This window comes from Parasteatoda tepidariorum, chromosome 9 (assembly GCF_043381705.1).
Source record: "Parasteatoda tepidariorum isolate YZ-2023 chromosome 9, CAS_Ptep_4.0, whole genome shotgun sequence".
NCBI lineage: Eukaryota > Metazoa > Arthropoda > Arachnida > Araneae > Theridiidae > Parasteatoda > Parasteatoda tepidariorum.
The window spans coordinates 38227922-38243932 of NC_092212.1; the positions used below are offsets into that span (position 1 = coordinate 38227922).

General features: G+C 28.1%; 1 protein-coding gene across 4 annotated transcripts in view; it reads left to right on the forward strand.

Annotated features, from left to right (window-relative positions):
* Nucleotides 1-16011, forward strand: part of LOC107444592 (fibropellin-1-like) — a 65178-nt gene that overhangs the window by 14944 nt on the left and 34223 nt on the right. For 2 of the 4 annotated variants that reach the window (XM_071185233.1, XM_071185232.1), the window contains 7 exons: nt 511-657; nt 2185-2331; nt 3259-3405; nt 5452-5598; nt 7168-7314; nt 8939-9085; nt 11134-11280. In XM_071185233.1, the coding sequence (XP_071041334.1) occupies nt 511-657; nt 2185-2331; nt 3259-3405; nt 5452-5598; nt 7168-7314; nt 8939-9085; nt 11134-11280 (1029 nt within the window). The remainder of the gene's footprint in view (nt 1-510; nt 658-2184; nt 2332-3258; nt 3406-5451; nt 5599-7167; nt 7315-8938; nt 9086-11133; nt 11281-16011) is intronic. The other 2 variants (XM_071185234.1, XM_071185235.1) reach the window with 2 other exon arrangements.

Genomic DNA, 16011 nt, shown 5'->3' on the forward strand with positions numbered 1-16011 from the left:
TCTTATTTCAGAAACAATTTTTTTCTTTTTTTAAATCAGCAGTGGGGACAAGTGAGGGAATGACATATTGGTATATTTTAATTACCTAAAATAAATAAAAAATAAAAATTGATAATTTTATTTTTATTATTTTGTTAGCTTGCATTCTGAAAGACACTTTCAATGAATTTTTTTTCGTAAGCTGTAAAACAAACATAAAATATACTGGGGACATGAAAATGACTGTTTTTGTGAGAATGACCCATATATATATACAGAGTATGGACAAAATAACCGAAACAAAACTGTACTAACACTTTCTTTAATTTTCCCCAAAAAATACTTAGCGAATTGCTTTTATAAATTAATCAGAGTAAGGTTTTGCGATTTTACATAACTATTATAGAAGCACTTCGCTTATTGAGGTTTGATGGGCAATAAATCTGCGTAATTTAAGGGAGTGACCTGTATAATTTAAAAGTTATGAACTTTTTTTATTTTAATTTTTCTAAAATTTCGTGCATTTTCTAGAAATAATTCATGAGTGCAAATATACTGACTGTACAGGAAAAAATACAAAATGTGCAGCAAATGGTATCTATTATAATTGTGAGTGCTTAGAAGGATTTAGACCAAAAGATGAAGCAAAGAAAGGACTAAAGGATGCGGATTGCATTGGTAAGCAAAGCTTCTCATTTAAATCAGACATTCCTTTCCAAAATTGAAAAAAAAATCAAGGTATAATAAGAATTAAATATTTGAATGAGGATTATAAGTATTGAATAAAAAAGTGAAAAATTAAAAAAACATGAGAAATTACGTTTTGTCGTGAAAAAGATATTATATATTATTTTCATTTACTTACACTTTTAAAATATTCTTAAAAAATACTTAGAGATTTATTTTATCAATTAATGAGCTATTACGTTTTTCGATTTCACATAATTATCATTGAAGAAAATGGCTTTTAGAGGTTAGAAGAACTAACAATAAATTAAAAACAGAAAATAGAGTTTTTGTACAACCTATGCCAAAAAGTGTAGCAATAAATTTTGTAAATTGTAACAACTAACTTCGTTATTATGTGTGACTATGGCACAAAATTTCCTAATCTTGGCTTAAATATTTTTGGATATAAGGGCATTTTTATTAAAAAATTATTTTTGTGTCTAATATTATTTTCCGATAATTTAAAAATGCTTCAAAAATTATTCATTATGCAACTATTACTTATTTAAAAAAGATAAACATGTAAATCTCATTTAAAAACGCATCAGGGTCGTACATTATACAATACCTCCTTTAAATAATATCTAAAAACACTACTAATTAAATTACAGCGATGAAATATATTTTAAAAGACAAATTAGTTAATCTTCATCATAAGAGCCATAATTTTTAAATAAAATTTGATTGTATAAAATGTGTTCAAATAAAATTAAAGGACGTGTATTTCATCAAACAAATTTTTCTGATGCAACATAATTAAAACATGAACCTGTTATTTGAAAATGCGTAAGAGTCACATAATATCCGAAACCTCCTATAAAAAAATATGAACTTCTTTCCTTAGATACCACAGTTTCAAGGATATTATTTTAATACAAATTCTTGAAATGTATCAGGAAAACAACGAAAAATATTAAAAAAATGAAATAAATGAAAGGATGAATGATATTCGTTAATAAATGCATCTTTTTGCTTTGATCATTTTGAAAAATGTTTGAAATTAAAATAAAGTTTTGAATTACTTCTGAACCTGATCAAATAATAAGAGTTAATAGAATTATATGCAGCGCAGTTTTACGTGAATTGGTATCCTTTAATCAATTTTTTCTGTCCTCTTGTATCAACCTTTTTAGCTTTTTATCTTTTATTTTGTATTGAAACATTAATTATAAAATCTAGGGATGACAACAAATAACAAATAAAATAATGTTCTGCTTCTTAGACAATTTTGTAGTTGCATTAAAAAAAAGGACTTGAAAATACCGTGACACGTAAGTAAATATTTGCGTTTACTTGAAAAAACATAATTTTAAATGGGACAGTGCTTGATTTTCTTTTTAATGGACAGGTGGTTTGAAACTGCGTATTAAAAAGTAAAAAAAAATGGCTCTGTAAAAAGTTATTAATTGAGTCGTATTATTTAAGTGTCATGAATTTTTTTCACCTTCTTTTTAAAAATTTTCTTACATCTTTTAGAAATAATTCATGAGTGCAAAGACACTGACTGTACTGGAAAAAATACAGAATGTGTAGCGTATGGCAACAAGTATACTTGTGAGTGCATAGAAGGTTTTAGACCGGAAGATGAAGCTAAAAGAGGACAAAAGAATGCGGAATGCATTGGTAAGCAAAACTTCTAAATAATACGAGATATTCCCTTCCAAAATTTAAAAAAAATCTATGGATAATAAGAATCAATTATTTGAATGATGATTATAAGTATTGAATAAACAAATAAAAATTCAAAAACCATGAGAAATTACGTTTTCTCCTGAAATTTATTTTTGTAATTTACATACACTTTCAAAATATTCTTAAAATTTCTTAGAGAATTATTGATGACGAACATAGCTTTTAGACGTTAGAAGGACTAACAATAAATTAAAAGCGGAAAATAGTGATTTTGTGCACCATATGCCAAAAAGTCCAGCATTGCAACTTGTAACAATTATTTTTATTATTATGTACATTTATGGCACAAAATACGTAAACCTGGCTGAAGGATTTTTGGATATAAGGGGGTTTTTCCAAAAAGAAATTATTTTTTTGTCTAACATTATTGATGCGATAGTTTAAAAATATTTAATAAAATTATTCATTATGCAACTATTACTCATCTAACTGAAAATAAACATGTAACTGTCATTTAAAAACGCGTAAGAATCACATAATATCTAATAATTCATCTAAATAATATCTAAAATGACTCCTAATAAAATTACAGTAATGAAATTAATATTAAAAAAGTAAGTAAATAATTTGCACCAATAAGAGTTGTTAATATATTTCGATTTTTGTATAAATGTTTACAAGTGAAAAAAAGGAAATGTGATTCACCATACAACTCTTACTCATCTAACATAACTAAAACATGTAATTTTTATTTAAAAATGCGTAAGTCACTTAATATCCAATACCTCTTCCAAAAAATTATGATTTTTTTAAAAAAAAAGGAAAAGGCTCTGTAAAAAGTTTTTTGGGGAGTCGTATTATTTACGTGTCATGATTTATTTTTAATCTTCTTTTTAAAAATTTTCTTACATCTTTTAGAAATAATTCATGAGTGCAAAGACACTGACTGTATTGGAAAAAATACCGAATGTGTAGCGAATGATAACGGGTATATTTGTGAGTGCGTAGAAGGTTTCAGACCGAAAGATGAAGATAAAAAAGGGCGAAAAAATGCGGAATGCATTGGTAAGCAAAACTTCTAATTAATACGACGTTCCGTTCCAAAATTTAAAAAATATCTATGGATAATAAGAATCAATTATTTGAATAAGGATAATAAGATTTGAATAAATAAATGAAAGATTAAAAAAAACGTGAGAAATTATGTTTTATCATGGAAAAGATCTTATTTATTATTACCGTCTACTTACACTTGTAAAACAATTTCAAAAATACTTGGAGAATTATTTTATTAATTAATAAGCGATTACGTTTTTTGATTTCATATAATTGAAACCGAGCTATAACTAACAATAACCCTTAAAAACTATGTTATGAATGAAGAACATAGCTTTCAATGGCTTGAGGGACTAACAATAAATTTAAAACGGAAAATAGTGCTTTTGTACACCCTAAGCTAAAAGGTGTAGCAAATATATTGATTAATAGGTGCGACTATGGCACAACATTTCGTAAACCCACCTTAAATATTTTTGGATATAAGGACATTTTTATGAAAAAAAATTATTATTTTTTGCCTAACGTTATTTTTGTGATAATTTAAAAATGTTTTAGAAAATTATTGATTATGCAACTATTACTAATTTAAATAGAAATAGGCATGTAACTGTCATTTAAAAACGCTTAAGTGTCATATATTATCTTTTATCTCCTTTAAGTAATATCTAAAAGCACTACTAATAAAATTACAGCAATGAAATCAAATGTTAAAAGGCAAATTAATTAATCCTACATCATTTAAAGCTCTAATTTATAAATAAATTTTGATTTGTATAAAATGTGTACAAGAAAAAAAAGGACGTGAAATTCCTAATACAAATTTACTGATCTTACATAACTAAAACATGTAACATTTGTTTGAAAATGCGTAATGGTCACACAATATCCAATACCTCCTCTAAAAAATTATGAACTTCTTGCTTTAGACACAACAGTATTAAGAATTTTATTTCTGTATAAACTCGTAAAATGTATCACGAAAACGAAAACAAAGATTAATAACGTCTAACGTTATTTTTGTGATAATTTAAAAATGCGTCAAAAATTATTCATCATGCAACTATTACTCATTTAAAAAAAATAAACATGTAACTCTAATTTAAAAACGCGTAAGAGTCGCATATTATACAATTCCTCTTTTAATTAATATCTAAAAACACTACTAATGAAATTACAGCAATGAAATCAAATGTCAAAAGTCAAATTAAATAATCTACTTCCATAAAAGCTATAATTTGTAAATAAATTTTGATTTGTATAGAATGTGTACAAGAAGAAAAACGGACATGAAACTCCTTATACAAATTTTCTGATCTATCATAACTTAAACATGTAACTGTTGTTTGAAAATGCGCAAGACTTGCATAATATCCAATACCTCCTCTAAATAAATCATGAAATTATTGCTTCAGACACAACAGTTTTAAGGATTTTATTTCAATATAAACTTGTAAAATGTATCAGGAAAACAAAGAAAAAGATTAAAAAAAAGGGAAATAAATGCTAAGATGAATGATTTTTGTTAATAAATGCATCTCTTTACTTTGTTCATTTTGAAAATTTGTAGAAATTAAAATAAAGTTTTGAACTACTGCTAAACCTGCTCAAATAATAAGAGTTAATAGAATTATATGTAGCGCAGTTTTACGTGAATTGGTTTCTTTTAATCAATTGTTTCTGCCCCTTTATATCAACCTTTGTATTCAATTTTACCTTTTATTTTGGTTTAAAACATTAATTACTAAGTCTATTGATGAAAATGTATAAGATTAAAAACAAGTGAAATAATGTTTTCCGTTTTTGGTATTTTTGTAGTTCGATAAAAAAAAAGGTTTGCAAGTACTGGGACACGTAAGCAAAGATCTGCAGATGCTTGATCGAATTTAATTTTAAATGTGACAGCGATTAATTTTCTTTTCAACGCTAGGGTATTCTAAACTTCGTATTAGAGACTTTAAAAAAAGTCTCTGCAAAAGGTTTTTTAGGGAGTCGTATTATTTGAAAGTTATGAATTTTCTTTATAATACCTTTTTAATTTCTCACATTTTTTAGAAGATATTTATGAGTGCAAACCCTATGACTGTACTGGACAAAATACGGAATGTGAAGCAAATGGGAAAGAGTATACTTGTGAGTGCAAAGAAGGTTTCGTACCCAAAGATGAAGCTAAAAAAGGGCAATGGGATGCAGAATGCATTGGTAAGCAAAACTTCTCATCATTAAGAGTTATTCCTTTCCAAATTTTAAAAAAAAAATCTATGGATAATAAGAATTAAATATTGAATGAGGATCATAAGATTTGAATAAACAAATGAANGAGGACCATGTTAAAATTAATGGACTTAATGAAGAGAAAGCAGTTGCATCATTACCAAATTCTGTAGTTGGTACTTAAGTCTGTAGAAATTATAAAATGACTTTTTATATTTTAGAGAGAGAAATATATATATATATATATATATATATTTACATACAGGGGTCGGACGAAATAACTAAAACAATAATATACTAACACATGCCTTGAATTTCCCCCAAAAATACTTAGAGAATTGTTTTATGAATGAAACAGTAATACGATTTTACGATTTCACATAATTATCAATGAAGTAAAAAGCTTTTAGAGGTTTTTATTATTATGTGCAATAATTACAACAAAGTTTGTACAACGAAGCTTATATATTTTTAGATATATAGGCATTTAAATTTTTCTTTTCTGTCTAACGTTATTTTTGTGATAATTTAAAAATATTTAACAAAATATTATTCATTATACAACTATTACTCGTCTAAATAAAATTAATCATGTAACTGTCATTTCAAAAAGCGTTAGAATCACATAATATCTAATAATTCACATAAATAATATCTTAAGCAGCTAGAAATAAAATTTCAGCAATGAAATTAAATATTAAAAGACAAATTAATTAATCTACATCAATAACATCTGTAACTTGTAAATAAATTTTGATTTTTGTATAAAAAGTTTACCAGTAAAAACGAGGAAGTGCAATTCATTATACAACTTTTACTCATCTAAACAGAACTAAAGCATGTAACTGTTATTACAAAACAAGTAAGTTTCACATAATATCCAATACCTCCTTTAAAAAAATTCTGAACTTCTTCCGTTACACAAAGCAGTTTCGAGGATTTTATTTTAATATGAACTCGTAAAATGTATCAGGATACCGAGGAAAAAGATGAAAAAATGCATAGATGATCAATCTTTGTTAATAAAGGGAATCTTTTTACTTTGTTCATTTTGAGAATTTGTTAAAATTAAAATAAAGTTTTGAGCTACTGCTGAACCTGCTCAAATAATAAGATTAAAAAGAATTACATGTAGAGTAGTTTTACGTGAATTGCTTTCTTTTAATCAATCATTTCTGCCCTTTCATATCAAACTTTTTATCATTTTACCTTTTATTTTGTTTTGAAACTTTAATTATTATGTCTATTGATGACAATGAATAACATTTAAAGCAAATGAAATAATGCTTAAATGAATTAATAGCTTCTTAGACATTTTTGTAGTTGGATTAAAAAAAAGAAGATTTCGCATGTATCGTGACACATAAGTGAAGATCTGCTTTTACTTGATCGAACTTAATTTTAAATGTGACAGCGACTAATTTTCCTTTCAACGCTAGGCAGTTGTAAAAATCGTATTAAAGACATTATAAAAAGTCTCTGTAACAGGGTTATTTAGGGAGTCGTATCATTTAAAAGTTATTATTACTTTTTTTGTTAAATTTTTTCATTTTTTAGAAGATATTTATGAATGTAAACCCTATGACTGTACTGGACAAAATACGGAATGTGAGGCAAATGGGAAGGAGTATACTTGTGAGTGCAAAGAAGGTTTCAAACCCAAAGATGAAGCTAAAAAGGGGCAATGGGATGCAGAATGCATTGGTAAGCAAAACTTCTAATCATTAAGAGTTATTCCTTTCCAAAATTTAAAAAAAAATCTGCGGATAATAAGAATTAAATATTGAATGAGGATCATAAGATTTGAATAAACAAATGAAAAATTAAAAAAAAAACATGAAATATTATGTTTTCGCATGGAAGAGATCTTATATATTATTGTCGTTTCAATACATTTATAAAATAATATATGTATTTTAGCATATATTTACATAGAGGGGTTGGACGAAACAACGGAAACACTACTATACTAACACATTTTTTGAATTTCCCCAAAAAATACTTAGAGAATTTTTTTATCAATGAATCAGTAATAAGGTTTTCCGATTTCACATAATTATGAATAAAGTAATAAAGCCTTTAGAAGTTTGAGGGACTAACAATAAATTAAACACGGAAAATAGTGTTTTTGTACAACATATGCCAAAAAGTGGAGGAATAAATTTGAAAACTATTTTAATTATTATGTGCAATAATTAATTACAGCAAAGTTTGTCTACGTAGCTTAAATATTTTTAGATACAAAGGCATTTAAAATATTTTTCTGTCTAACGTTATTTTTGTGATAATTTAAAAATATTTATCAAAATATTATTCATTATGCAACCATTACTCGTCTAAATAAAACTAATCATGTAACTGTCATTTAAAAAACCGTTAGAATCACATAATGTCTAATAATTCATATAAATAATATCTTAAGTAGTTAGAAATAAAATTTCAGTTTTGAAATTAAATATTAAACGACAAATTAATTAATCTACATCAATAACATCTGTAACTTGTAAAAAAATTCTGATTTTTTGTATAAAGAGTTTACCAGTAAAAACGAGGAAGTGTAATTCATTATACAATTTTTACTCATCTAAACAGAACTAAAGCATGTAACTGCTATTACAAAACAAGTAAGTTTCACATGATATCCAATACCTCCTTTAAAAAAACTCTGAACTTCTTCCTTTACACAAAACAGTTTCGAGGATTTTATTTTAATATAAACTCGTAAAATGTATCAGGATACCGAAGAAAAAGATTAAAAAATGAAGTAAATGCATAGATGATCAATCTTTGTTAATAAAGGGAATCTTTTAACTTTGTTCATTTTGAGAATTTGTTAAAATTAAAATAAAGTTTTGAGCTACTGCTGAACCTGCTCAAATAATAAGATTAAAAAGAATTACATGTAGAGTAGTTTTACGTGAATTGCTTTCTTTTAATCAATCATTTCTGCCCTTTCATATCAAACTTTTTATCATTTTACCTTTTATTTTGTTTTGAAACTTTAATTATTATGTCTATTGATGACAATGAATAACATTTAAAGCAAATGAAATAATGCTTAAATGAATTAATAGCTTCTTAGACATTTTTGTAGTTGGATTAAAAAAAAGAAGATTTCGCATGTATCGTGACACATAAGTGAAGATCTGCTTTTACTTGATCGAACTTAATTTTAAATGTGACAGCGACTAATTTTCCTTTCAACGCTAGGCAGTTGTAAAAATCGTATTAAAGACATTATAAAAAGTCTCTGTAACAGGGTTATTTAGGGAGTCGTATCATTTAAAAGTTATTATTACTTTTTTTGTTAAATTTTTTCATTTTTTAGAAGATATTTATGAATGTAAACCCTATGACTGTACTGGACAAAATACGGAATGTGAGGCAAATGGGAAGGAGTATACTTGTGAGTGCAAAGAAGGTTTCAAACCCAAAGATGATGCTAAAAAGGGGCAATGGGATGCAGAATGCATTGGTAAGCAAAACTTCTAATCATTAAGAGTTATTCCTTTCCAAAATTTAAAAAAAAATCTGCGGATAATAAGAATTAAATATTAAATGAGGATCATAAGATTTGAATAAACAAATGAAAAATTTAAAAAAAACATGAAATATTATGTTTTTGCATGGAAGAGATCTTATATGTTATTTTCGTTTCAATACATTTATGAAATAATATTTGTATTTTTACATATATTTACATAGAGGGGTTGGACGAAACAACGGAAACACTACTATACTAACACATTCTTTGAATTTCCCCAAAAAATACTTAGAGAATTTTTTTTATCAATGAATCAGTAATAAGGTTTTGCGATTTCACATAATTATGAATAAAGTACATAGCCTTTAGAAGAAGTTTGAGGGACTAACTATAAATTAAATACGCAAAATAGTGTTTTTGTACAACATATGCCAAAAAGTGGAGGAATAAATTTGAATCTTGTAATAACTATTTTAATTATTATGTGCAATAATTAATTACAGCAAAGTTTTTCTACGTAGCTTAAGTATTTTTAGATATAAAGGCATTTAAAAATTTCTTTTCTGTCTAACGTTATTTTTGTGATAATTTATAAATATTTAGCTAAATATTATTCATTATGCAACCGTTATTCGTCTAAATAAAATTAATCATGTAACTGTCATTTAAAGAAGCGTTAGAATCACATAATATCTAATAACTCATATAAATGATATCTAAAATAGCTAGAAATAAAATTACATTAATGAAACTAAATATTCATCATCAGCATTGGCACGACAACCCTTTGTGAGCCTGGGCCTTCCTCAGAAGCTTTTCCCTTTCTGCCCTTCTCCCAGCAATTGTTTTCCAGTTCTTTACTTTCAGGATGGCAAAATCCTCATCCACACAGTCCTTCCATCTCTTTTTGGGCCTTTCTCTTAGCCTTTTATTGGAGGGGGTTGCATTAGAGACTCTCAATGCTGTTCGTTCTGGGCTCATTCTCACTACATGCCCGGCCCATCTCATTCTACTTAATTTAATAGATTTAATGAGATCATCGCCATCAAAGATTCTATATATTTCAAAATTATATCTTTTCCTACAGTTGTCGTTATCGAGTATAGGGCCAAAGATGGTTCGTAGGACCTTCGTTTCGAAGGTTGCTAATAACTTCTCTCCCCTTTTTGTTAAAGTTCATGTCTCTGAAGCACAAGTCAAAACTGACTTGATTAATACCTCTTAAAGTAAGATCTTAGTCTTTCCTTTTATTAAGAAACTAAATATGCGAAGACAAATTAATTAATCTACTCATACAATTTTTACTCATCTAAACAGAACTAAAGCATGTAACTGTTATTTCAAAACAAGTAAGTTTTACATGATATCTAACACCTCCTTTAAAAAAATTATGAACATCTTCCTTTACACAAAACAGTTTTGAGAATTTTATTTTAATATAAACTTGCAAAATGTATCAGGATACCGAAGAAAAAGATAAAAAAATGAAGTAAATGCATAGATAATCATTCTTTGCTAATAAAGTGTATCTCTTTACTTTGTTCATTTTGAAATTTTGCTAAAATTTAAATAAAGTTTTGAGCTATTGCGGAACCTGCTCAAATAATAAGATTAAATAAAATTATATGTAGATTAGTTTTACGTGAATTGGTTTCTTTTAATCAATCATTTCTGCTCTTTCATATCAAACTTTTTATCATTTTACCTTTTATTTTGTTTTGAAATATTAGTTATTAAGTCTATTGATGACAATGAATAACATTTAAAACAAATGAAACAATGTTTTGTTTCTTAGACATCTTTGTAGTTGGATTAAAAAAAAAAAAGATTTCGCAAGTATCGTGACACGTAAGTAAAGATCTGCGTTTGCTTGATAGAATTGAATTTTAAATGCGACAGTGACTAATTTTCTTTTCAACGCTAGGGACTTTAAGACTTTAAGAAAAGTCTCTGTAAAAGGTTATTTAGGGAGTCGTATCATTTAAAAGTTATTAATTTTCTTTATAATATTTTTTTGTTAAATTTCTTACATTTTTTAGAAGATATTTATGAGTGCAAACCCTATGACTGTACTGGAAAAAATACGGAATGTGAAGCAAATGGGAAAGAGTATACGTGTGAGTGCAAAGAAGGTTTCAAACCCAAAGATGAAGCTAAAAAAGGACAAAAGAATGCGGAATGCATTGGTAAGCAAATTTTCTAATTAATACGAGTTACTCCATTCAAAAAATCTATGGATAATAAGAATTGAATATTGAATGATGATAATAAGATTTGAACAAAAAAAATGGAAAATTAAAAAAGCATGAGAAATTAAACTTTTATGAGAAATTAATTACTTTTAAAAACTTTTTAGGAAATACTTAGAGAATTATTTTATTACTTGATAAACGATTACGTTTTAAAATTTCCACGTATTTATCAATGCAGAACATAACTTTTAGAGGCTGGAGAGACAAACAATAAATTGAAAACGGAAAATAGTGTTTTTGTTCACCCTATGCCAAAAAGTTTAGCAATAATATTTCAAACTTTAACAACTATTTTGATAATTATGTGCGACTTTGGTACAAAATTTCGTAAACCCGGCTTAAATAATTTCGAATTTAAAGGCTTTTTTATAAATTTTTTTTATTGTTTTGTCTAAGGTTATTTTTGTGATAATTCAAAAATGTTTATTAAAAGTATTCATTATGCAACTATTACTTATTTAAATACAAATAAGCATGTAACTGTCATTTAAAAACGCGTAAGATTCTTATATTATCTGATAACTTTTTAAAATAATATCTAAAGACACTACCAATAAAATTACTGCAATGAAATCAAATGTTAAAAGACAAATAATTAATCTACGTCAATAAAAGCTATGATTTGTAAATACATTTTGTAGATGTGTACAAGTAAAAAAAAAAGGAAGTGAAATTCATCATACAAATTTACTGATCTAACCTATTTAAAATATGTAACTGTTATTGTAAAATGCGTACAAGTCACATAATATTCATTACCTCCTCTAAGAAAATTATGAACTTCTTGCTTTAGACACAACAGTTTTAAGGATTTTATTTTAATATAAACACGTAAATTGCATTAGGAAAACAAAGAGAAATTTTTAAAAATAAAACAAATGAATAGATTAACGATTTTTGTTCAATTAAGCTTCGACTATCACTACTGATTCAAATAATTATCAGAAGCACCCCAAAGATGTAAAGAATACAATTAACTACAAAAACTACATGAGAAAACAGTGGCAGAAGTATAGAAATCCTATTGAGAAAAGAGAATTAAACAAGCTCACTAAAGAGATATAAAACATGCGCGAAAATCATAGAAACGAAAATTGGCATAAAAAAGTCGCCAACTTAAATATTACTGACCAGACTATATGGAGAAAGTCTAAATCACTAAAATAAGCCAAAGTTATAAATAAGCCTATCACATATAACAGCAAAAATATATGCAGTGATTACGAAAATATTTACATATTTGCTGACACCTTTGAGAAGCAGTTTTCCTTAAACATCTTTCCTAGTAATAAGCAACACGAAGTCCAAATCAACCTTATCTACAACAACTATTTCAGCAGTAACGTGTAAAATGAAGAGATAAATAAAATCATCAAAAAGCTAAGTAGCAGAAAATCTCCAGGTGAAGATCACACAAACAACTGATAAAACATAATGATAAAACTTCCTTTGAATAAAATCAATGATATTATTGATATTTTCATAATGCATGTCTCAATCATAACTACTGCCCTAGCAATTGGAGAAATGCCATTATCATATTGTAAGGACTCTAGACACCCAGAGAACTTCCGACCAATAAGTCTCCTGCCTACTTCAGGAAAAATATTAGAACGAATCATTCTTACAAGGCTTGAACCATTACTTGATATTCATTTATTTCACCTCAAGCTGACTACTTCATCCGATTGCCTTGTATGTAAGACCGGACAAGCCATGACTGCTGTGCATCTGGACACGTGCTCTACCCTGAAGGACTTTGACTGTATTGTTAAGAAGTACTGGAGAGCTAGATGCCTAATGACCTAATAGTCAATGGCTGGTACTTGTTTAATAAAAAAACCTTTATTCCGAAAGAACAGTATGGTTTTCGAAAGAAACTCTCAACAACTAAACAGCTCATACGCGTAATTGATTTCATCATTGATGATTTATTCAAGAATGAAGCAAAGCTTTTGACCGCGTCTGGCATTGAGCACCTCATAACTGAATAAATTCATCAAAAAATACCTTTCAACCTCATTAAAATTATAGATTCCTATTTAAATAGCAGATCTTTTCAAATCCTCCTTAATGGTCACCTCTCACCCTAGAGGAATACACATGCGGGTGTACCGCAAGGTAGTATTTTATTACTTACTATTTGCTAGTGACTTTCCATCCTGCAACACTCAAAGAAATCCTCTCATTGCCTATTATGCAGACGATACTGCTACTGCTGTCAGATCTTCAAATGCAAATATTGCCACAACTAAAATGAATAATCTAATGCCTGATATAGAAACCTGGTGTGCAGACAATCAGATTCTAACTAATGCAGATAAATCAAAACTAGTGTTAAATCGATGACAAAAGAGAAATAAAACAATCAAGAATAATGTAACACTATTTAATAAAACTATCCCGATTGTCAACCAAGCTAATTACCTGGGGCTAATAATAAATGGACTAACCTAGAATCTTTATATCAAAAAAGTAATAAATAAGGCTCACGCAGCCTACAGCTGCCTTAGACCAATTATTGACTCTTCCTCACGCATACCTCTTAATTTCAAGAAAATCTTATACATCATGTGCATCAAGCCAATACTTACGTATAAGCCTATCAAGCCAATATTACGTAAAGCCCAGCCTGAGGGTGCATTAAACTATCTCAAATTAAGAAGTTGGAAACTACACAGAATAAAATTCTAAGTCCACCAGTCTAAAGTCTACCAGAACTTCTGCTACTTCTCTTGATATACCTGCTAACCACAGTACCACAGTCACCCATGGGCATTACTACAAATGAAGGAGCGGAGTGCCCGCTCCGATTGCAGGGACTCCGTAAATTCCTACAATCTAAGTCTAATGTCTCTATTTCGTGGGATATGCCATTAGTCTCGATCGCCACTAAGCCCAATACAGATGGAGGAGTCGGGTGCCCGCTGCCACGGGCAGGAACTCTAGTGATCCTCATATCAAGCAAGATAGGGTAATGTTTCTAGACGCCGTGATTTATGTTGAAAGATGCTAGGTAACGTGAAATGAACCTCATTTCCGTAACGATGAACGGTAAAGTGCCATCCATTAGAAAAAATAAAATCATTGTAATTTATTTCGTAAGTTATTACATTAGTTTTCATTTACTGGAGGATTACCAGATGAAAAAGTTCAAATACAGACTGTTTCTTTTTACTAAATTATTGTTTACTTAGGAACCATGTGATATAATATGTAACTTTTTATTATACTAATTATGTCTACGTATTCATCGCTAAGGACGAATTAGAGCCGCCGTGGCTTAGGGGATAAAACGTTCGCATACCAATGAGGTGGACCAGATTCGAATCCCAGATGTGGCTGGTTAATACGAATAAAGCTCGTGGCTCGCTCCTACCACAATTCTAACGTGAAATATCATTAGCTATAGACAAATCACGGGTTAGAATCACTTTGCCTTCGGGGTAACCATAAAAGGTTTTTGTGGTTTTCCTCTCCATGTAAAGCAAATTTGCGTTTGTTTCTTCAAAAAGTCCTCCACAAAGACTAGTTTGTATCACTACTTGATCCCCGAATTTCTTTGCCTTCCGTGATTTGTTCAAATTTACTAGACAACGGAATTGAACATTGATAGTTGTAAATAATTCACAACAAATATGTTTCAAAATACTTACAATAAACAAATTGTTTGCATATTTCAGTACCTCACCGGGAGAGCCTTCCTACACGATTAATATGTAAAGATAAATTATAAAAAAATAATAACAAATTTATGCTGACTTAAATACATTTATTTTAAAACTGTATACTGATAAAATACAATATTACACCACTAGTTAAAAATAATTATAATCCTTTACCTTAATTATTCTTATACTATTATAATTTAAGTAAAATTCCTTGCATTAGTTAATGAGATTAGAAGTTAGGAAAAAATTACCATAACATTTGGTTAACCATAACATAATCAACAAATAATCAACAAATGAGAAGAACTCAAATAAGTGTTTTGGATCTATTCTTCTTAAAAATTAAATAATAGGATATCTAGGTTTCTATTTTTTATTTTAGTAATTTTGCGTAAAATTTTTTTTCTGGTGACAACAATCTGTGAAGCTTATTTAAATTATATTTCCCAACAAACATGCTTCAGAACATATAAAATTAAACAAATTGCTCACAGATTTCACACTACAGTAGAAGAACTTTCGACACGATTCAAATGTAAGTATCATATATTTTTACTAAAATGTAATTTTGTGCTATGGCAAATGCATGCGTTAAAAATTGTACATACTGTAAACATCCATTTTATGTTAACACCCAATTAACACCAATATTAACCAATAATTGCTTCGTTACTTTAAATTTTTTATATGTTAAATAACGCATACCAAAACTATTTTGTCTGTTTTAGTTTCTGATTTATTTTGTCAGTTACTAAATAGCTTTTCCTTTATTGGATGATCGCCGCATGAGAAAGTTATAAAGAAAGAAACATTTCCTTATTGATAACTTTTGCTTAAAAAGTAAAGGATTCGTCATAAGTTTCTGTTATTTATTATAGTACTACTAGTGGGCTGCGCCCCTGCTCGCTAACGCTCGCCAATCCCCGAAAATTGCTACGCAATCTTATATGGTTTGCTTCGCAAAACAAGCTGGCTTCGCTCGCTACTAACTTAG